This window comes from Suncus etruscus, chromosome 15 (assembly GCF_024139225.1).
Source record: "Suncus etruscus isolate mSunEtr1 chromosome 15, mSunEtr1.pri.cur, whole genome shotgun sequence".
NCBI classification, from domain to species: Eukaryota; Metazoa; Chordata; class Mammalia; order Eulipotyphla; family Soricidae; genus Suncus; species Suncus etruscus.
Genome location: NC_064862.1, coordinates 11191561 through 11216311, shown reverse-complemented (window position 1 = coordinate 11216311; position 24751 = coordinate 11191561). Strand labels below are relative to the sequence as shown.

General features: G+C 35.1%; 1 protein-coding gene across 1 annotated transcript in view; it reads right to left on the bottom strand.

Annotated features, from left to right (window-relative positions):
* Positions 1-1265: 1265 nt before the first annotated feature.
* ADGRG6 (adhesion G protein-coupled receptor G6) overlaps positions 1266-24751 on the bottom strand; it is a 176877-nt gene continuing 153391 nt past the window's right edge. Inside the window, exons 18-24 of the mRNA XM_049789320.1 lie at positions 22861-22988; positions 21757-22025; positions 19837-19933; positions 16632-16915; positions 6311-6412; positions 5410-5562; positions 1266-1634 (exon numbers count right to left, since the gene is read on the bottom strand). Of these exons, the coding sequence (XP_049645277.1) occupies positions 1456-1634; positions 5410-5562; positions 6311-6412; positions 16632-16915; positions 19837-19933; positions 21757-22025; positions 22861-22988 (1212 nt within the window). The 3' untranslated portion in view covers positions 1266-1455. The remainder of the gene's footprint in view (positions 1635-5409; positions 5563-6310; positions 6413-16631; positions 16916-19836; positions 19934-21756; positions 22026-22860; positions 22989-24751) is intronic.

The window sequence follows — 24751 nt, the reverse complement described above, 5'->3', positions numbered from 1 at the left end:
CAAATAACTACAGGAAGTGTGGAGGTTCTGCTTGATCATGCAAGTGAAGTTGGTTAATTGTGTCATTTTCTAGGTCTGCCAAGATGCAAGTAGTATCTATAGATGAGAGAAAAGCATCCCAAACTCCCACTGCCTGTGTATGATTATTAATCTTACCCCGTTTCTGAAGTCCAAAGAGAAACATGTATTTTTTTACAATCTACTACTGAACTCAACTTTGTATCAATGATCTAAGACAATTTAGAGATTTCCAAATGGACAAGTCTCAGTCAAATGGATCTCTGGAACATGTTCATTCTTAGTGTTTTGTGACCCCTGTCACTAGCTTAATTAGTTTAGTAGGTGGCAGGTTATTTTCCAGTTGTCAAGTAATCTTTTCCTATTTGTGTCTGAAATTAAAACATTCACTCATAAAGGAACTGAATAACTTGGAACACAAATAATGTAAGTATTTATTTGAAAAACACTTTCCACTTGAATAAAATGGCAAGTCAGTTCTCAGAGATTCTTACTATTACTACCCTAATTTTCACTCACAGTCACAGTATTCATTATAGTCAAAGACACTGCTACAGCAATCAATTTCACAAAGTATTTTCCAGAAATATATACAACCTCTCCAACAGGAAGTTAATTAAAATAACAATCAGGAAATAGAAAGCAACAAGCTGACATGTATAAACATAAATAAATAAATATGTACAAAAGATCTATGGCAACAATGCAAAAACTTACAATGTATGTAATGGTGACATGAATGAAAAATAACCCAAGATCCTAGATAACACAATTCTACTTTAATAAGGGGGAAGCATATAATCTAAATTGGTATTATTCTTGAGTTTAGCTAAACTAATCTTTGGCCTCACAGCTAAATTCCTGCAACTTTCTACTGAGTGGCAAAATGAAAGTAAGAACTGCATGATTAGAACTGAAAGTAGAATTTTACTTAGCATTTGAAAACCATATGAAAATGTTTCCATGTTACAATTCATTATGCCGTACCCAGTTACTATAAATTTGAAATTGTTTCCAACTACTAAAAAAAAAATATTTGCCCAGATCTGGATTAACATGAGTAGAAATCAAAAGGAAACTACATCTTAATTACTACTTAGTAGCTGACTTTCTTTTCAACTATTTAAAATTTTGTTTCCAAAATCTGGATTAACATGCGTAGAAATCAATGTTCATTTGGAAACTATATTTTAATTACTATTAAATAAGAAAACACAGTGGACAGCAATCTCACAGTATAAAGGAAACTTTACAGCTTGGGGAAAATTATACAAAAGTCCCCATAGTAAATATACTGAAAACAGGTTTTTGAATTTGATAAAGTATCCTTGAGAAAAAAGAAACAGAGCTGAAGAATTCTAGACAATAGCATCTACTGCTCCTAGTTTTCACTGATCACAGGTCTTCACATTTCTGATTCCACTTCTATTAGAGTCATTAGAACTTTGTGCTATGGCTAAAAGTATCTGACATGATAATATTTTTATAGAAGTTATCTGAATGAGCACTACAGTAACCCTTAACCTTATCAATGACCTGATGAACAGGGATGATTGATGTTTGCTCTCCATCAACATGGGTCAGTTTTGAAGAGGCCTTGTCCATGGAAGCATTGTCTGTAAGAAATGACACAAGAAATTAGGCTGCACGATGAATTAGAGATACTTCCAATGCCTCCCGCTGTGAACTCTCTTCTCACAATAAAGTACATGAAGAACAGAAAGTTTGGGCTCTTACTTAGATGAGGTCACAGGCAGCACAAAAATCTTGTACTTTTCACTTTTTAAGTGTATTTCTAAGCATGAATGAATATTATTTTGTCATCTAGTGTTTTCGGTTAACATGTATTCAAAGAAATTTTCCAAGAACCATTTATCATTTTTCAAAAAGCCCACATATTCTCTTAAATGTTAGAAAATCACCACAAGCTCATGAGACAAAGACTCTAAAGAGGATGGGTTAGGTTATTTAACAAATAAATGATTCTTTTGGGTTGGAGAAATAGTACAGTGGGTATGGCACTTGCCTTGCATACAGCTGACCTAAATTTGATTCCTGGCCTCTTATATGGTCCCCTGAGCATTGCTCAGGGACTGAGCTCAGTGCCAGAAATTCCTCAGGAATTCCTGAGCTCAGTTCCAGGAATAACTCCTGATCATTGTAGGATGTGACCCAACCCATTCCTAAATATGTCTCCCAAAACCCAAATAAATGAAACTAAAATATTTATATAATAAATGCTAATTATATATGGTTGTCCAAATAATTTATGTAAGGTTGGCAACTATCAGTTCAGGAATACAGATTTATTACATTATTTCTCTACTTTTTAAAAGTTTCACATAGTAAGTATATAAAATATGATTTAGTAACTATTTTATAAAATAATATTCAAAGTTCTTTGGATAACAAAACTGAACAAAATATATAAGAAAGAATACTTTGAACACATTTTCCCAATAAACCTCTGTTAATGAAATATTTGGAATGTAGAAAAATAATTTTTACTAATTCTTTATAAATTGCAGAAAATGAAATTATATTTTCCACAATAATTTTTAACTCTACTATTGTCTCAGATGGATGTTTTACTTATTTTAATAATGTCAGATAGTAAAATATCAACTAAATTACTTTTCCAAATTTTTCAGTATTAAATATTTAAATGATGCTTCCATAGATCAAAAATTTTCTTTCTAATACTGGCTTAGATAATCTTTTCAATCTTAATAAAATTCTATGATCTGCAAATATATATGTGGTTGCCTTCATGTAGTCCATTAATATCTTTTAGCTTTCCTCATTCCTTTCAACATACTGATAAAGAAAAACCCATAAATACTTTATGGTAATGAAGGAGTAAATGGGAACTTCTATAAAATATAGTCAGTAACCTACAGTTGTAGCTTTCTCTTTACCAAGGGGAAGAAAAACAATATTACCCTGAAAAACTTATTGTTAGGTATATAGGCTCTAAAATGGTCATCCCATACTTTAATGCTTTGAGTAAACTGGATACAGCAGGTAGAATAAAGTAAAAACAGTTTACTCGTGATTAGCCAAAGCCATTATCTTTATATCTGCTATATTTGTAAATAACTCAAATTATTCAATAGTTTTATTTGGGTTAACACTAAATAAAATAAAGTTCACTAAAGGAAATATTCTACTCATTTCATGCTGATGGAAGAATTAAAAACTAACAGACTTCTGGGAAGATGGGCAGACTAAAGCATAAAAACTTAAAACACAAGGCTGAAGAGATAAAGGCTCAGAAATTTACAATAAGGCCTGTCTCCACTTGGCTCTGAGCAAGCTGATTGGTTTCGTGCTTTCATTCAGTTCATATATTCACTAGTTACTGGCTTTCCATTGCAGATTTTTCTTTTGATTTCAATCTTAATAATAAACAATTTGCACTTGATTCAAATTTTTTTCTAGAAACTTCAAGGAAATATGTTACATTTATTACAATGGCAACTTCCAGTCAAATTGTTGCTTTCTAGAGATTTTGATAAACTTTATTTCAAATATATGACTTAATTTTTGTTGTCTTTAATCGAAGTGAACATTTGAATAAATGCTGAATGTCAGTATATATACTATTCTCATGTTGTGCCCAGTCTTTTGGTTATATTTCAAATTGTGAGAAAAACAGATTTATATTTTCAATTTTAAGTTGGAAAACCAGGGACTAGGGAAATAAACTATTATTTCAAGTTAGCTGAAATTTCAAGCAAATAAAAATTCTCAAAAAGCAGGCTTAGAATTGGCAATATTTTTCTTACATATCCTATTAGTGTACAATGATATATCCAGTAACTCCTCATTGGCTATGCCATGGTACATTTACTAAATAAATAAATAGCAATAGATAGAAGTATAAAAAATGAAAAAATAAAAACTTGATTTTCTATAATAAGCCTCTCAAGTACTACTTTATTTTGTTATAGTATACGATAAGTGAGCCACTAACTGGAGAATTGAACAGTGCCTAGAATAAGTGGCTTGCAGATACCCCCATGCAGAGCAGAGCCAGCATAGCTGAAGATGATTTGAAATTTCAGAACTTCCAGTTCAGTGCAGGAATGTCATTTTGCTAGCTGAGAAGTATTGTAAAGAAAAAGCAAATTTGCTGGCACAGCAGGGATCTTAGCTTGATTCATGCAAATATCTTTTTATTACCTTGCAGAAAAATCATGCATTTATAAATGTAACAAAAATTTACCTGAAGGATCCACTTTTTCTGAAGGAATGCTCTTAGAAGACATTATCTATACCATAAACATATGAATTTCTAGATCAATTTCAAGAAGTAAACCAACTAGATAACTATGATGATAAGTGAATTTTTGCATTCTCCAAGAGACCCGGTTTTGCTAGCAGTCTTACAGAGATGTGGCTAGCTCAAAAGCCATATGAATTCCACTTAATTAGAAAACAAAATCTATGCCATAAATAGAAACATATTAGTTGTTAAGAACCCATTTGACCTCAAGGGTCTGATAAAGTAAAACAGAAGAGCAAATTCCCAACCAAGTGGTCTAATTTTATGTTGGTTGACTAAAGGGAAACATCATTCTCATGAGTAAAATTATTCTGTGCCAGAAAACAACCAAATAGACAGAAGAGGCCTGGAGACATAGACCTCTGATGTCAGAGAAATTGTTTGTAAATTTGGCTCACCGCTGCATCTTATTGTGGAAAAGACTCCTTAGTGTTCTATTAATTATTGACTTCAAGAAATTTAAAAACCTGCTGTTCTAAGCTACTATATGCTTTCAGAATTTTTTAGTTTTGAATCACTATAAAACATGGTTAAATAGTTGTTGATCATTGAGTTCTATACAGCCCTCCTTTCCAACAGCCCTCCTTTCACAAATGTTCATTTCCTGCTATCAATATCTTCTATTTTTCTTCTGTATTCCTGCACACCCTTCTATCTGCCTCCACTGCAAAATTATCTTTCTCTTCTTTTTCTCTTCCTCTTCCTTCCTCTCCTCCCCCTTTTTTAGGCATCATGGTTTGCAACACTTACTGAGAGGGCACCATAAATAATCACTTTACCTCCTGTCAGCACATAGTTCTTGTCCAGAATGATCACTTTCAACTATCACTGTCAAAGTGGTCCCTTCTCTGACTGTGCTCCTTCTTTGTGAAAAGTTTCCTAGTATAGACCAATCCTCCTGACACTCTTTTTCATTGTGTTTGGGTATTTTTTCAATCAAAAAGGTTTCAAATAAGGTCATCAAATAAATATTGATTTTCATGAATCTAAAATAAGCACCTTACTGGACACTGTCCAATTTTCTTGAAAGTCTGCTGATTTTCTGTGAAAACTTGGTGAAAATTATGTCAGATAGCATATTTACCAAGTACAGAATGACTCACCAGTATGACTATTCCTTTTGAAGTAGGTAGTAGAGCTAGATTTAGATTTAGATGTAAGGTAGGTTGAGTTAGAACCAATGGAGCTTGAGGACAAAGATTTTCCAAGATTATCAGAACTTTTCTTGATGATATTGGTAGCAGTCTTACTCCAATCTGGGGGGGGAAAAAGTGCGTTCTCCATGAATCTGCATTACAGAGACTTATGTTTCTGCTGTGATGAATTAGCACTAAATTATTTATATCATATATTCAGAGAATTCAATGTTCATAATAATAAACCAAAGAGAACATTGACTTTGTGTATATGTATAGATACATATATATGCGACGTAAAAGAATCATTGATGACACTAGTTAAAAAGGAAAAAACTAAACTTTTTCTGTATCATTTTATAAATTCCTGTACATTTTATTTTGGAAAATGGCTTAGCCTTGGACTAGGATTAAAAAAACTTAAATGGAAATAGGACATGTTGTCTGAATTGTTTTATTAAACATAAAGTCTTAGGAATGATCTTGGAGTGATAAAGTAGTACAAAATACTAGCTTTGCAAGTGGCTGACCCAGTTTGATTCCCTAACATCCCAAATGGTCTCCTTAATTCTACTGGGAGTGATTCCTGAGCTCATAGTCAGGAGTAACCCCTAAGCAACACTAAATATGGCCCAAACACACTTCCCAATAAAATCTCAGATCACTCTTTCAACCTAGTTGGAATTTGTATTTCTCCTTTGTATACAGGAGGTCTGAATACACATTTTTCACATTTATCATAGTTTTAATGGTCCAACTTTAGAATTTGCTACCACTGGAACTGGGTTGTTCTAACATCAGAAGACCAAATGACCTCTATCTGCACCTCCTCTTATTGAGTAAAGCTAATATTAACGTGCCCCTTTACCTGAGTTATCTGCTAATCGAAATCTACCACAACAGAGATGTCGCCTCCACTGTTTTTGTACGTTCTCCTTCATAGCACAGTGGAACACAAATATAAACAAGCCTGTGAAAAAAGAAAACAGGTAACTAGACCAACTGATACATATTGAAGTAAACCTTTTATAGTGCATAGATACAATTTTTGTTATGTCAATAAAATAAAACATTTTAAAGAATCTTGAAATTCATATTTTTTTTACTTAGAACAGAGACTCAAGAGGCTGAAAAGATGGTATGTGGCAGATCTGGGTTCAGTCCTCAGGCCTGCTGCCAGGTGTGATCCCTGAGCACAGAGCAAGGAGATAAACCTTAGCACTTCCAGGAGTGGCTCCCAAATAGAAACAAACAAAACAAATAGATATTCAATAAAACTACATTATATGCACTTCATTCTCTTTACATAATATCTTCAGCATTCATTATACTTTAACCCGAAGACCAAGTTGAAATAGATTATATTAAATTGAATACAGTCAGGTTGTCCAAATACTATATGTTGATAATGTTTTTCTTCCTTCCTCCCAATTCCCTAATCTCCCTGCATTACTCTATGACCAATGCACTGTGCTTATAGGATATTTTAATTTGACTATCTTTTCACCTAGTAGCATCTAAAATCCCTGGTTTTCTAAATAAAAGTTTTATTGACCACTTCTGTCAACCTACTTCAAACTACAAGTCACACTAATTGCTATTTGGTATAATGCCAATGTTTTTCTTTCAGTTCCATATCATGCTGCTACTGGTTATTCAAGTCCCATACCAACAACTTAACTCTTCAAAGAGGCCATCCTCAGTTTAAATATTGTAGCCTCCAGTAAATTCTTTCACACATCTACTTTCATCATGGCACTGATCAATACTTATATTCTTCATTTATACACTTACTAGTTTGCTAGAGTTTCTCTTGCTAATAGACAATAAGATCTTCCCAAAGAATATTTTGTATATTGAGTGTCATACTGTCTATTCATGGAACAATGCAAGAGGCCAGACATGTCCCAGAACCTGTATAATGTGTGTCTTCCCAGAGAATATAGAGACCATACCATTGACTTGGACCACTTTATATTCTAATTGACATCTGATTGTTTTGCAAAGCTTTCTACATCTACACTAACAAACTGCCTTTAGTTTGGTAATTTAAGAAATTTTTTTAATAAATAAGCATCACCAATGGTTTAACTAACTAGGAGTGTATAGATAATTTAATTATGGATAATTAATTGTGTAAGAGACCTTTCTGTTTCTAGAAGGTGGTAGTCATTACAGAGTGTAGAGAAAGTTCTGGAAGCCTCCATTAAGGTGAACAGAGTTCCCATGTTAATGAGCCATCCCTTGACTCTGATTCATTTCACTTTTATTACATCACACAAAATTGGTGGAATATGTTTTGGGGGTATTTCTGTTGCACAGCTACAAAACTTCTTAACAAAATAACTTATTAAAAGAAGAAATTGCAAGTTCTGATTATGGATATTTTTCTCACAAGCATTTAGTCCTGGCTTTCCTGTTGGACTCAATTGTTTTCTTCAGTTGAGTTCAAGTGAATATCCTAGATATGCCCTACGGTGCCCTTTAAAACTTAATTGTTTTTATAAATTTAATATATACTGAAGGAAAAATCTTTAGAAGTTATATCTAGAATTTAGATGTGTGGTAGAACACCAGTTCTTAGATACAGTTAAATGTAGGGTAAAAACAGACTTAAAACAGTGTTTTTGACCAGATAGTACTATCCTTAAGTCATAATCATATAACATTAAGTGAAATTACATATTTTAAGCAACCATACTTACCTGTAATTTCAAAAATATCCAATGTGTTTATAGGGTTATTTACATTAATAAACTAATGGTATACAAGTTTAATCCAAAATCTGATACATTTCTAAAAATATATTATTACTCCAGATTCTAGATCTATTAAACCTTCTAATGAAAGTAGAAACAATGTCTTTTAAAATACCAAGGTATTACGGTAGATTCTTTAGCCATGAGATACGCTTTTCACTTTAAACCATAGTGGGGTTCTCATAAAAGGTTGTTTGCAGTTAATAGCTCTTCTCACACAAATCTAAATTAGTTTAGTTATACCAAAAGTATAGAAAGACCAAAAGTCTTTTAGGAAAAAAACATCCCGTTTTAGATTTGTCCATGGGAAATGTGGTAGGTAGTCACATCTGGAAGAATGCACATACCCAGTGTGGAAAGAAATTCTAAACAGTTTAGGAAGGGGAAGCAGAAATGTATCAAGACAGCCAAGGGCATTTGCAGGCCAAAGCCAGAGCACAGAGGGCTATTCCCTTTTACATGCCAAGTTTTTTCTCTCTTTCCCTCCTTTAATTTACAGATTTTTGTGCCAGAAACAGGACTAGAATCATAAAATTTTAGAGCTCTCCATTAACATTCAACAGAACATTTGACTTCTCATCCCTGTCAACTCGGTTCTCTTTCTACCAAATGTTTTCTCTTTGAGAATCTTCAGATAAACCACAATTGCACCTCAAAAGGGATCTTAATATTACTTGGAAAAATATGATCTATGAGCTTTCTGGAAAAAGCTACATACAATGTAAACTGGGTTCATGATAATTGGCCTTAACATAGTACCACAGAGCTTTATTTAACTTGCTGGAGGTGGAGGGGGCGAAGAGGGAACATTGCAAATAAAAGCTGAAAACTAAAAAATAGCTTCAAAGTTTGAGCTCAAAATGATAACCTATACTTTATCTTCACAGATCACTGTGAATTTTATGAATACTATATATCTCATAATTCAGAGCTTTAGGAAGGTCCTTTGCTGAAATTATGAGCCCAAAAGTCATCAATTGATGAATCCAAGTCAAAATTCCTCTGCAATAGTTTGTTCACTAATAACTTAATAATAAATGGCTCTTAATTTTCTCATTGGCACTGATAGTTTATACTAAATCAAAATCAAAAGAAGAATTTAACTAGTCCTATAATCTCTTATCTCACCTCATCCTACAAACTTAATGGTTTCAGTCATCTATGCTTGCTTATTAAATATAAAAAGTTAGACCAATATTTAAATTTAAAATCACCACCAGTAAAGTTTTCAAATTTTGCATTGAAATAATACCATTTAGGGGCCGGGCGGTGGCGCTGGAGGTAAGGTGCCTGCCTTGCCTGCGCTAGCCTAGGACGGACCGCAGTTCGATCCCCCGGCGTCCCATATGGTCCCCCAAGCCAGGAGCAACTTCTGAGCGCATAGCCAGGAGTAACCCCTGAGTGTCACCGGGTATGGCCCAAAAACCAAAAAAACAAAACAAAACGAAATAATACCATTTAATTGTTTGATGTTTTTGTTTTGTTTTTTGGATTTTGGGCCATACCAGTGAGGCTCAGGGTCTACTCCTGGCTATGCATGCAGGGATCCCTCATGGAGGGCCTCAGGTGACCCTGAGGTACAGAGGATTAAAATCAGGTCATCCACATGCAAGGCAAGATCCCTGTGCACTGTATTATTTCTTCAGAGCTGCAATTCTAATTATGATGGTGGAAAGAGTTGCTTGTATGTAGGAAGTGGGTCTATCTACAGATCGGAAGGAAAATGAAATAAACCCATTAGGCCAGGGTTGGTTCCACAAGTATGGTGAAGGTACAGCAGGAAGAATAAACTTGTAGGAAAAAAATCATTCTAACATTTTTCAGCAAGTAATGGATTGTGTGTGTGTGTGTGTGTGTATCTGTAGTGATGAGGATGGAGTGTTAAGCAAGGTTAATGCTTACAGCTGAGTTACACTCCTACATCAGAAGTAGATTTTTAAAAATCCAACCTTTATACCAATTTCAGAAAATATTTATATGAATACCAAAAAAGCTCTTTTTTATGAATAACATCTTATAATCAAAATAGACATGTCATTTTACTTTAGGTTTTATAGACTAGTATTCAATTTTGATGTTTGGAAGAAACATTTAACAATTCGAAAAAATGAGAGAGAGATAATTAGCTTCAATGCTTTGGCTGAAAATTTGTCTCCCACATAAAATTCATTCCTTTTGGTGGATTCTGGCAGATACATCACTTTCAGGGCAGATGTAAATGAACAGCCAAAAGGGTGTTCTCAAATATCAAGTGTTTAAAAAAATGCCAAGAAACAGTTTTTCTTCAATATGAAAAATGAATGCTATACAGTCAAATTCAGGGAACCACATGTCACCATTTTAAATCTCTCATTACTTCAACAGGTCACTTTTTCTAAGAGAAGTGGAGGAAGATACAAACTTCAGGTCTTCATCCTATGTTGGTAAACTAAAGGCCACTGACATTTGCAGCAAGGTTGTCATCAATAAATTCTGACAGATGGCCTAAGTTCAGTGTATTTTATCCCAGATAATAAAAGTCTAGAACCATGTCAAGAAAGATCATGTCATTCAAGACTTCATATAGAAAAATTTCTGGGATGTGGAGAGAATCAGCATGACTGATAAAGACAGTGGATGATGTTCTGATCAGAATCCTGGGAATAGAATTCTGGAGTCTAGATAGGAAAATTAATCAATAATGAATACATGAAAGTAGGTTTTATGTATCTCCCAAAGATGCTACATGCTCTAGATAAATGAGCCTACAACTTCACATAACTCCTATTTTGATGTTACAGAAGCAAAAAGTTGGCTTCTGGGCTGTGGGGCTTTTTGGGAACTTCTTGAGGGCTCCCTATTTCACAGTTCCAAGACACCCTTTAGGAATCCATTTCTCTGTAAAACTATATACCCTGCCAAAAGACATGTTACTCAATGTAGGAATTCCTCTCAGCCAAGAGATGTCACTTCAGATAACTTATCCCTGCAGCTTGGCAGTCATTCACTATGCATGCTGTATGAATTAAGGCTCAGCTTACCTGATAAGTCATAATTTTACTTTTATAATTTACCAATAGCTTTAAAAATGATCATAATAAATATATTTCCTATATGATTTTTGCTGAATATGGTAAGGATTACATTTTTTTATTCCTTAAACAAATTTCAAAGCAGATTTTTAAAAATGTAAGTTAATTCTTACTTCCAAGAGATTTTGAAGTAAACAAAAAATTTGAATTATGGGCCAGAGAGATAGTAGAGTGGATAAGGCACCTGCCTTGCATGCAGCTAACCTGGGTTTGATACCCAGCATCCCATGTGCTCCCAAGAACTTCCAGGACTGGTTCCTGAGTGCAAAGGCAAGCATAACCCCTGAGTATTGACAGAAGTATCACTCACCCACAAAAGAAAAAACAAAAAAAGCACTGAATAGGCAGCAAGTTATTGTAATTTTCTAGTTATACTCTTCCATAATAATGTTTTTAATTTTCCTATATTCTGTATAATAAATTTGTATTATAAAATTCCATCTTATCTCAGAAAAGATGTTTTTTCTTCATTATAAAGTGCAACACATAATTTCCTTTTAGGTGCCAACTTTCCAAACTTGCAAGAATTACTCTAAGTCTCAGATGTGGTCTAAATGTGTTTTGCTATAATTTTACTGCAATTATAAATAATTCCTGTCACTCCAGCCATTTAAATGTTAGCAAATTGCTAAATGAGAAACTATCTCTAAAATGTATTACTTTTAAATATTTCCCATAAACAGTTTTGGTAGAAACATGCATTTTTACATTCTGTCACATGTAGCTACTTAAAATGTTTTAATTATGCCCAATCCATCTTGTGCTACACAACTGGAAAATAAAACCTAAAGACTATGCTCCATTGGAGTTAGATTTTACTTTTTTAATATTTTATGTTTCTAATTGAATCATGGTGAGGTATACAATAAAGTTGTTCAGGACTGAGTTTCAGTCATACAATATTCCATCACCCATCCTTTCACTAGTGTACATTTCCTGTGCCCAATGCTCAATCTTTATAAATATCAAGGGACTTCAACTTTCCTGGAGAAGCTGAAAATAATTAATACTGTCATTTATCATCTCGAATACATTTGTATAGCGCATGAAAACTAAATTCAGTTTGAGGTACTATACATCACTATATAGTAATGATATATCTGAGTTGCCTCTCAAGAAATAATTCTACCCTACAAGTTCATCAATATTACCCCAGAGATCAAGGGCCAAAATTATCTCAGCAAGTAGAAAATTAATTTTTATTTCTTTGTGAAAAATGACATCATGTCATGTGGAATAAAATTAATCTCAGGCATAAAAATTATGAGATTTTTATCATACATCTATTCTCTTTTAAACAAAAATGTATATAGCATATGATACTTAAAAAAATATTTTACTGAGGCCATTGTGAATCACAAGTCTTTCACAGTTATATTTTAGGTGTTTAGTGACAGTGAATTAGGGCCATTTCCACCACCACTGTTGACCTCCCTCATCATACTTCCCCTCATGCATCCCAAACCTCCACCCCTAGACTCCCAGATTACTAGTGTAACAGGCCCATTTTAAGTTTACCTCGCTATAGTTTGGGTCTCTTGATTTTGTTGTTGACTTTGGCTTGAGTATGTAGATCTGACCTCTTTTTTTTATTCAATATTCACATTTTTTTTAAGTTTAATTATTTAAAAGTTTTTTAAATTCATAAATTTTTAATTGAATCACCATGATATTCTTTAGAAAACATTTTATTTCCGCAATAATAGAAATTATAAAAGTTTTTTTGGGAGAAAGGGAAGCAGCAGGCCCATTGGTGATTCTTGGCCAATTGGGCCATTGCAAGGATCTGAGGAATCTGTGTGACACAGCTCCTACAGTTCCAGGACTACTTTGGGTACTGAGGACCTCTGGGATGACATTCTGTGGTGTTCAGAGTCCTCCCGGGCTACATTAGGAGATGCTGGTGGGGATTTTCTTAAATTGAGCCTGGGTGAGGCAAATGCTAAACATGCATCCTGACTGCTGCACTGTCCTCTGGCCTGCTAAAACATTTTTGATAACAATGTAATTTCACCATGTTAAAGAGCGGTATTTCTCCATCCTAGAAGGAAAAAGTCAATAGAATGTTTAATAAAGCTTAAGTAAAACAGGTAAAATTAAAGGTCAAGTGGACATTTAGTCATGTCATTGTACAGGTCTAAACTCTGGGGTGCATACCAACCACTTGGCCACTCTCCTATTCTTTAGTAAACTGCTTTTTAGGAAGTACTCTCTATTGAAAATAATCCTTTGTTCTTTTTCGTCTCTTCTTTCCCTCCTACCAGACCTCCTCCCTTCCTTCTTTTTATATTTGGGCCACAACAAGCTGTGATCAGGGTTTCTGAAAACTTGAAAATTACTTCTGGCTGATTTGGGGGACCATATGAGATTCCAGGAATTGAACCTGGATTGGGTGCATGCAAAGCAAGTGTCTTACCCACTGGATTATTTCTCTGGTCCCAGCTCTTTGCCCATTCTTACTCTCATTTTTAGTTTCTACTGATACTTTAGATTCAGTTTAAGCATACTGTCTTTTTTTATATATATAATTATCTTTATTTAAACACCGTGATGTCTTTTAATCACACCCTTTCAAGATCCCAATGCTTTTTATGTTAATGTAACTGATCAACATCTGTATGTGGTATTAGAATAACATTTCACTGAGGCAAAATTCACATGACTGATATTATGCACTCTCAGAATTAACTGAATTATTCTGCATTCACTTAAACTGTTTCTTTAAACTAGCAATTTTTCAATAGGTATATCTTTAGTCCCAAGTAGGCCCCAAGGAAATTCCAAGATAGCCACAGATGAAAATCTGTGAAGAAGAGAGTAAACAGATGGGGGTTTGTGTCATGAAGGGAGTCAGTATGGCCCCAGATGAGGAAGTCAACTAGTCAACTGGTAGGACAGAGGAGAGACAGGGAGAGAGGCACTGGAAGAAAAAAGTTCTGAAGGGGGCTAAGTTCAGGAAAAGGTTGAGAAACACTGCTTTAAACTATTAAATTCTACAAGCTTCTTTTTATAAAGCGCATAGTTTTGACAACAGCCAAGGCTCACTGGGAGGGTTTAGTACATAACTCAAATAAAAGTCAGCTAAGACTTTCCATTTGATTCTAAGAGGTTTTTTTTTTTTTGTTTTTTTTTTTGTTTTTGTTTTTTTTTTTTGCAGAACCTGGACAGTAAGCAAGGCTTGATAAGACTCATATGCAATTTCATTTCATTTTAATTTAATATTTAGGAGGTAACTTTTAAAATATCATTAAATATATAGAATTTTTCTGAATTATAGAATTTAAAGTCACTCTTAAACATCAGTGATTTCTGGAGAATACCAACTTGATGATGGTTTACAATGCTTTTCCCTCCTGACCAAAGACCAACTCTGGGAAAAATAAAACATCCCAATTCTCATTAATGAATGGAAACAGAGCTGAACAGACAACTGTAGCTGTTAAAGTTTACAGGACCTGCCAGGAAATTCTAAAAGTAAAAACAAGTTGGGTTGGCAGAATAATGTACCTTTCATGTACAATCCTGAAATTATAAGCCATGGAATTTCTAATGGTATTGGAGATTTTAGTCAATATTTACCTAGGCAGTTTTATGTTTCATATTATAGAAGAGATTAAATAGAAGAATACCCACTTTACAACAGTACAAGCTCATAAAAATATATTCATATGCTACCTATTCAGTTTCCAACTTTGGGCTGTATACTTGAAGTGAATTATTTTACTAAAGATAATGAACTCACATAGTTTCTCTTTTATGAGAGAGTGAATGTGAATAAAAATTATTGAACTAGTTAATGTGTATTTATGACAGAGTATCCCTGAATTGGATTAAGCTACCTCAGAACCCCAATCATTTTTCCATTTAGTAATCTCTTTATTTATATATTTTCACAAACAGTTGTTGAAAACCTACTATGTGAAAAATTGTTTTTTGGGGAGTAAATAGGCTAATAAATAAAATAAAATAAAAGTAATACAATGAAATAAATGTTCTCTAGTGTTTGAACAACATGAGAGACCACATGAGCAGTTCCTGACCTCAATTCTAGAAAACTGTTTAGCTCTATGTATTTACTTTTTATTATCAAAAATATATTTATTTTTGTTTTGGGATGACAGTTGGTGATGCTCAGGGGTAAGTCCTGACTCTGAACTCAGAAATTACTCCTGGAGGTGCTTGGAGGACTATAAAGATTTCAGAGACCAAAGATGGGTTGGCTGTATGCAAGGCATACACCCTACCTGTGTACTATCACTTGTCCTCAAAAATCTGTTCAGTTTTAGTGGTTAGAGCTGTGGCACAAGCAGTAGAGCATTTGCCTTGCATGCACTAACCTAGGCGTCCCATATGGTTCCCTCAAGCCAGGAGCAATTTCTGAGTGCAGAGCCAGGTGTAACCTCTGAGTGTCACCGGGGGTGGCTCAAAAACAAAAACAAAAATATCTGTTCAGTTTTAATTAGATCTTGCTTTCCCAAATAACAAGTTCTCCAAGTATTGTTAGTAGCTCCACAAAAGTGTAAGTATCGCCCAGCTCAGCAAAATTCTGTGCATTCTTTTCACATTCTAGTGTCCAACCATAAAGGATGTCACTGAGTTTTATAAAAATAAAACAAAACTCTATTCACTTAGCCTTTAAATTAAATTAATCCTAGAATGTCCTGCAACATATATTATGGAGTCTAAAGCAAGTCGCTTCTTGAAAGAACCCTTGTATTGCTGTACAAAGCAGGTACTGACAAATATTTGCTAAACTGTTAAATGAGTTGCTACATCTCCTAAAAGAGTAGAGTTTCGAATCTAGAGTGTATTTATTTTAATATAAAAGGAGCCAAGTAGTCAGTAAATTGCTTTTTCCCTGTAGATTCTAAAATTCCTGTGGCCACAACTGCTAAGTGCACAGGGAAAGCACTGATCAATACTTTCAGTAAAGACAGTAAAAGTTTAAACCTCTTACATTTATGACAGAGGAGCCCTGAATTAGATCAGGTTACCCAGTAGCCCCAATATTTTTATTTAGTAATCTGTTTATTCATTTTACAAATAATTGTTTGTGAAAGATTGATTTTTCAGGAGTACAGATAATAGGAAACCCACTGTGCTATCTTCCTGTGACATACAGGGACTACATATTTTTTGAGTCCCTTTTATCTGACAAGTGTTATTTTAGATGGCTGGGATAAATCACAAACAAACAAAATGGCAGTCTACTTCCTCTTTCCATTAAAGACCTTTTCCTGAGAGCCTTGTTGCTGAATTATGCTCAGCACTAAGAAGGGTGTCTGTTCCTTGATGAAGTTCTTTGCAAATGAGATAAACATTAGGAGTTTATTAGGAGTTCAGGAATTATTCATCTTACCTTGTAATGAGTTGAAGATGGCAAAGAGGTATATGAAAGGAATATTTAAAGGTCCCCAGGCAAAAAAAGCAAAGCCCCATGTCATGCCCAGTAAAAATGTCAGGCTGACCACACTGCGCAGATTTCTTAAAACCTCTTCACGCAAGGTCCTGTTGCTTCTCTTGCCATTCCTTCCGCAAATTTGCACCAACACCACAATGAACATGGCGACATTGAGGAAAAACATGACTCCAAAATATCCAGCACAGGTCACATAAAATACAATTGGATCCTGAATCCAACAACTTAAAGAAAAAAAGAAGAGGGAGTGAGGTGGAGACAAGTTTAATACAACATTCTAATTGTATTCCTAATACGACATTCTTTACCGAAGGCCTTTTCTGACCTAACTTCATGTTTCAGGAGTGGATTTTCTCAAGCACCTTTAGAAAACCCAAATTACAAAAACTAAATTTAAAATTTGCCCATCAAAGAAGTAGGCAATGGGTTTCGGTGGTGACAGGATTGGGGATGGGAGAAAAACAGGGACATGGGTACTTGAACATAGTGTGCATAAAACACACTACAAATAATTTTTAAGTATGGCATCTTAATATAAAATTTTAAAAAAGAAAAAATTGTTCTGTGTTCTTGGAGCTTAGTTTCTTTATTGCTATTTACAGTGCCCACCCCCTTGTATAACCAACACATACATCTCAAGATACTGGATCAATAATTAATAAAACAAAGAGGCCTTTGGGGGACACACTGGCAATACTCAGGGGTTACTCCTAGGTCTGTGTTCAGAAATCAACCCTGATAATGCTCAGAGACCGTATGAAATGTTAGGGATCAAACCCAAGCCAGCAGCATTCAAGATAACTGGTGTGTCATATGCTGTGCCATTTTTCTAGCCCCACAGAATGACTTTTTGAATTCAAACAGAAGTCTGCAAGAAGATACTGTTTGCTCACCCTCAACTTTTATCGATTTCTTTTTCCTTTAAACCTACACTGAAGTGAACAGAGAATTTAAATAGTCATTTTTCTCAGTATCATTTTGTATTTTAATGTGGACACTGTTCTGGATAGTGTTCACTAGGAAATTTGGAGGAGAATTAATATTGACATGGGCAAGATACTTTTTTAATTTTCTATGTCAAACAAAATTGAATACTAGAGTTATTGCAACTGTCTTCTTAGAAAAAGAGCAAGAGTGTATGGAGTTGCTGGCCTTGATATCTCCAGAATAAAATAAACATTAGTTGTCATCTACCTTTAAGCTTCTACTTATAAGAGATGAGCTCCTTTGTACTAAGACACAAATAACTGTGAATTCTATTATTGCAGAAAATTTCTAAGAATAGAATCAGTCTAATTGAGACAAGTTCTGATTGTAGCACTACAACATCCTCATACTGAAACTTCTTATATGAAATTAAAATGCTTAGATTGACTATTACATCTTTGTAAGATGAGGGTATTTGATCTTCAGAATGATATATAGCAGGGGTGGCGATCAAGTTCGACACAAAGAGCCAAAATTTTAAACTGTGAGAGACAGAGAGCCACACCACGCAGTGACCTGCCAAAACAGACAAACACTCACACAAAAGCATCTAATTTTAACAATTATCTATGAAACACATATTGCATTTTGCATTTTGAGTGAGGGTCAAAATCCTGCAGTGATGGTGAGGGTGTGCTGCGTCCTCCACACTAAGAACTAACGGCCAGATGGGACCCAACACGTGCCACTCGGGTCCCCCGCTTGCTGGCCTGTGCAGTTGTTTCCGAGGGATGGGAGACGGGATGATGCTGCCTGGGGGCAGAACTGCGCACTCGGAGATCTCTAATCAGGGGTCCCTCCTCAAATTTTGTTAATCCAAACTTGGCAAAGAGCCACAGTATGCAAAATAATGATAAGAGGCAAAGAGCCGCATTCATTTTGGCCGGGAGCCGCATGCAGCTCGAGAGCCGGGTGTTCGCCACCCCTGATATATAGGATGTATGCTTGATGTCATTTTAAGATTGTACTATGTGCAATGTGAATAGAGAGAGGTAGTTAAGACTGCATGATGCCTCAGTGCTGAGCTCAGATCACTAAAATTCTTTTGCACTTCGTAAACTGGGTTCATTGGATGATTTGAATTGTATAAACTGATTTTTGGCTCTTTCAATGGTCAACACGTAAGAGTTAATGACAACGCAGTAATTTATGACATGCACTATAAAGTCCTTTAACAGATAACTGATATATCTTAAAATTATTTTATTTGGAAACATTACATTGACTTATTTTTAAAATTTATATGTTTAGAGGGTGTATTCTTTAGGAGCTCAGAGTCCCTCCTGGAAAGGTCTGGTCTAATGTTTTTCACTTTTACTATCTCCCTAATCCTGTCTTTTACTTATACCTATTATTGTAAAGATCCATCAGAATGAGATATCACTAGCTCCAGGAGCAAGAATTTTTTTCTATATGAAAAAATTCTTATAATCCTAAAATTCCTACTTAGTATATTCCAATTTCCATTAGTTTGTGTAGGGTCTTCTGAGAGCCAGTTTGAAAATGCAAAAATGTGTGAAGGAATGGTCACAGATTGAATACTAATTACATAGGCAAGAGTTCTATATCCATAAAATGTGCACAGAATAGTTCATTACAGCTCTCTCAAGCAGGCTTTCATTTATTCAGTCATTTTTCAACAAATAAGCATTTAATAATTAGTGCTAGATAAAATATGAAAAAACTAACTCCCCAAAATGAACAATATAAGCATTTTAGTCTCATGACCTCACAAACTTAAGGCAATTTTTCAAATTTATCCAAGAACTTATAAATTTGTTCACACCAGTTCTACATACCCCTCATCTTGGCATTAAATTATACATTGATACTTCTATTAACTCTATTAAAATATGTGTGGGTTAAAGGAGATGGGAGTTTTATAAATTGCTAAAAATAGAATATGTCTCTTGAAGCCAAAATATAGCACCTCAGATTTCTGAATTCCATCAGATACCAAAGAACAATATTAATATAGAAAAACATTTCCAAAATCGATTATTCAGATGGATTCAGTGGAGATAGAGCATTTGGTGAAGGCAGGAACATTTTTCAATCTTCTAAAATAAGAGGTGCACTATTGGCATGGAAAATGAATCTTCAAGGAAGATACATAATTGTCACAAAAAATTTTCCCAGCAATCTTTTTATTACTTACAATTCATCACTTTGTTCTTTTCCATAACTTTTTCTTCCATAGACCTCATTTTGGTCTCTGCTGGCTAAGACAATTGACACTACCAGGGCAGGCAAACCTGCGAGGGAAAGAAGTGAGATAGACAACTGAAGCATCTGTGACTAATAATTGTAAGGCTAATAGCAGAAAGGAAAAATAGCCATATTTCCTATCACAGAACTAAATTTCTTAGCACTTGGTTGAAAACAATAGTAAAGTTCCTTCTATGATAGGTGATAGCTTTCTAATTGACAAAAACTAAAAACTATTTTAAGAGGCATTACATAAACATCCCATGTGGTTTTATTAAGAATGTAGGGTCGGGGGGCCGGGCAGTGGCGCTCAAGGTAAGGTGCCTGCCTTACCTGCGCTAGCCTAGGAGACGGACCGCGGTTCGATCCCCCGGCGTCCCATATGGTCCCCCAAGCCAGGAGCGACTTCTGAGCGCATAGCCAGGAGTAACCCCTGAGCGTCACCGGGTGTGGCCCAAAAACCAAAAACCAAAAAAAAAAAAAAAAAAAGAATGTAGGGTCGGGCCTGGAGAGATAGCACAGCGGCGTTTGCCTTGCAAACAGCCGATCCAGGACCTAAGGTGGTTGGTTCGAATCCCGGTGTCCCATATGAGCCCCCGTGCCTGCCAGGAGCTATTTCTGAGCAGACAGCCAGGAGTAACCCCTGAGCACTGCCGGGTGTGGCCCAAAAACCAAAAAAAAAAAAAAATGTAGGGTCAATTATCAGAGTTGATTGATGTATTAGCCAAGTTTGATCATTACAACTTATTCTGCCCTTCTTCTAATTCTTCTAGAAAAGTACTGGTTCAAACAAGGTGGGTTATAACCTCTTTAAATTTTTCTCTTTTCTACAAAATAAATCAATATATTCGTCCTATGTATAATTCAGCAGGAAAAGACCACAGCACCCTAAAAAGGAAAACTGCTTTTTGTTTGTTTGTTTGTTTTTAGGCCACACCCCATGATGCTCAGGGGTTATTCCTGGCTATGTGCTCAGAAATAGTTCCTGGCACTGGGGACCAAATGAGATGCCAAGGATGGAACCCAGGTCACTTGTGTACGGGCAAATGCCCTACCTCTGTGCTATCACTCCAGCCCCTGAAAACTGCTTTTATTAAAGATGACGCTGTACAACTCGAAAACCTCCCATTCTTCTAAAATTCCATGTGATAAAGAGATTTATGAGCATATCTAAAATATATGATTCAATAGAAATTCACACATCATAAGATCTCAGATGGGGAAGTATGACCATTTGTGTTCATCTAAGGAATGTTAAGTAATAACAGATTTTTTTTTCCATTCTAGAGATGAGTGTCTCATTCAGGGGCTATATTTTTCACTGTGTGCTCCCAGGATATTCCATGGGACACATAGATGAAAAGAGCATAAGGCACTACAGGCAGGATACAAGGGTGAAAGTGGGTCATGGCCAAAAGAAGGTTAAGCCATATTTTTCTGTTCACACATACGAAACATTCTCTTTCTCGTATTTCCAAGACATGAGCCAGAGTGTAGGAAGGATCATAACTAAGAATTTTCACTGGCCATTATAATAGAAATGTATGGAAATGCACATCTGTCATCTGATTGGTTAAACCTGAGTAGGGAGATTCTGAACACCAGGAAACACGTTTGTAGTGACTGGGCATCCTGAACTTTCTTTCCCCTTTATTCCTGAACTGCATAGGGTCAGTTTAAGTTTTTTAACAATCCCATTTTTTAAAAAAAATTCTTTAGATAAATGTATAGCATCCACATTATACACAATTTTGAAGTGGTTTCTCATAGTGTTGTTCTTTCTACTTAAGACTGTTGTTTCATTTTCCTAAGAGGCTGTGATACTTTCCAAGATAGTAAAAACATCACCAACAGACTTTAGGAGACTTACCCCAGCCAACGAGGCAGAATTTCAGTATATATCTGCGAATGTAAGTGTTGAATACTTTAACCAGAGCAATGTACATGTGAATGGCTTCTAACCCCATCCATGTAAAGGTAGCAAGAAGGAAGAAGTGCAGGAGGGCTGCGGTCGCAGTACAAAGTCCAGACACATCAAATGAGGTTATCCAGCCATCCAAAAGAAAGGTGAGGTTTAGAAAAAGCAAGGCTGTACATAGGTTCATCAAGATTTTGGAGGGATAGTCCCTTCGTAATTTTCTATAAAACAAAACAAATTAAACAGATGTATGAGAACTAGGAGTAGAAATCAATCTTTTGTACATGGGCAGAACATTCCTGTTTAATGTCCAAATCTACATAGATTAGTTCATACCATTATCATCTTTATGACATGGCTTCATTAGGTGTGGGATTTGGGGAAATAATAAAGACCTTTAAATATTAATTTTACTGCAAACTATTTTTATTTGTTTGCAGAATTATCAAATGATTTCAAGAAAAATATTTCTTTTCTAATTCAAGAAAAGTTCTAAGGTCACAAAGTTTGTTCTTATTAAACAAAAATTTGGGGCCTGAATGATAGTACAATGGATGAGACAATTGCCTTATTTGATGGATCTAAGTTTGATCCCGCATACCACATATGGTACCCAGAGCTCTGCTAAGAGTGATCCCTGAGGACAGAGACAGATGTGGCTCCAAAACACAAACAAATTCAAATAAAACAAATTTCTTAAATATTTCTATTTTGTTTTAATTCAGGATTGATTTTATAAGATTTATAAAGGAAATATTTGCTTTTAGCTTTTACAACCTAAAGAGTCTTTGACACAATTTAATTACTTGAGGCCAAGAGTCTTTCCCAAGATTAATGCACATTTTATAAGCAAAAATACAGAGATTTTAAATTAGGTCTTTATAGCTGGAAAATTCATGCTGCAGAAAAATCTCATGAGAACATGGACACTAAAACTGAACCACCCTCCATGAATGATTCACAAAGCATATAAAATGTTTTCCAAAGCCAAAGCAATTTTCTAATTAACATTTTGGAACAGTTAGCAGTGAGTTTGGCAGATTGAAAAGTACTTACTCAAAAGCAACATATGTCAGAAGAGTTGCTGCTGAAAAAATAGCAGAAATTCCACACCCAATGTAAGTGATGAAAGTGAGAATTTTAGTGTTTCTTGCATCTATCTGTGAGGCAGTTCCTTGAAGATCCTACACAAAACATGAGAAGCAGCTGTGAGAAGTTCTCATTGGATGAGAATGTGTTTTGTTTTATCAGAAAGTTCATTGTGTGACTAGACTGAGTGGCTTACATTTTGGTCTATCATGGTCTCTTGTTCTCTAAGAACTTTGTAGGCTTGTTTAAAATCTAAAAGCAAAATTGGTGAGCACCAAATAGAAAAGTGGCTTAAAATTGGTTGTCTTGCATAATCAAAGATCAGGCTCATTCCTCACATTTGCAAGAATACAAATACAAATGGAAGTCACTGTACTGCATCACACAAGCCAGGCTTTGGGGAAATTCTTGTGCAGTGACTTCAAGATCTGATCCTTAAATATGGCTGTTTCAATGGTTGGCATATAGGGGGTATGACATGGTGATCTTCTGTTTGAGAATTCATTACTAAGTGGAAACTATGGTTAGGATATACCATGAGTTAGAGAAACTTGTTCAACCTTTTTGGGAGGAGTTAGGCACCTCCATTATATAGATTTTTGAGAAATGTACCTTAAAAGGAACATTCTAAAAGGAACCATTCATTTAGACATTTTTGTCTAATTGCTGATGAGGGGAGGGCATGTTTGATATACTTTTTCATTTTATGTTAGCCTAACTTTCACCAAAATATCAAGAACACAAAAAGGCCAATACTAAGTAATGTTGTATAAAGCCACATACACATATGCATATGTACATATATGTAAAAAAAAGAAATTGGGAGTTGTTCCCAGTTTAGCTGGTATATCAGCAGGGAGTAGTAAATTTCAGCAGAGAAATGCACAGAATGGTTGAATTTGGCAGGCACAGATAATAAAGGATAGAGCAATGGGGGTATTTTTCCTATTGTCATTCCCAGGAATCCCTTAAAACTATGGGTGAATATGTATTCCATAAGTCAGGAGATTTGAGTTGACTCAGAGACAGGTTAGAATAGATCAATCAACATTTTGTTCACTCAAGAACTTCCTCAGGGGCCGGGTGGTGGCGCTAGATGTAAGGTGCCTGCCTTGCCTGCGCTAGCCTTGGACGGACCGCGGTTCGATCCCCTGGTCTCCCATATGGTCCCCCAAGCCAGGAGCAACTTCTGAGCACATAGCCAGGAGTAACCCCTGAGCGTTACCGGGTGTGGCCAAAAAAAAAAAAAAAAGAACTTCCTCAAACAAGAGAAATCACGAGGAATCCCTGCGAAGTTAGTGAAAAAAAACTCTGGCTCTTAAAAAAATAATCACGCTTCTTACGTAAGTGAGTCAGCTGATTTAAAACTACAATAAAAACCACTCTATATAAAATGCAAAATAAATAAAATAATCCTACTTATTGATATACTTTTATATATAATCCTACACACAGTTTTGTTCTTGTTTTTATTGTATTTATATACCTTTATAATTTTTCATAATTTATGTTTTCTTATAGTTGAGGTTATACTATTACAATAGTGTTACTGTTTATGGTACCAATGTACAAAGTTATTGTACTTCACAACCACCAAAGAGCTAAAGACCCTCTCATAAAATGATGATAACAAAATACATATGCCTTTGAGCTTAGGTAGGGAAAAAAAAAGCACTAAGTCAGTTATACTCTAAGGGAAGGCAGTAGAACACATTATTTATAATTTTATAAGCAGAAGATACAAGAATCTGGGGTATGTTGGCTTAGTTTCTCTTTTAATATCAAAGGGGCAGAGTAGACTCAGAATATCTATCTCGTGTGTGTGAATAAATAATGAGCAAACCAAGAGAAACTGTTA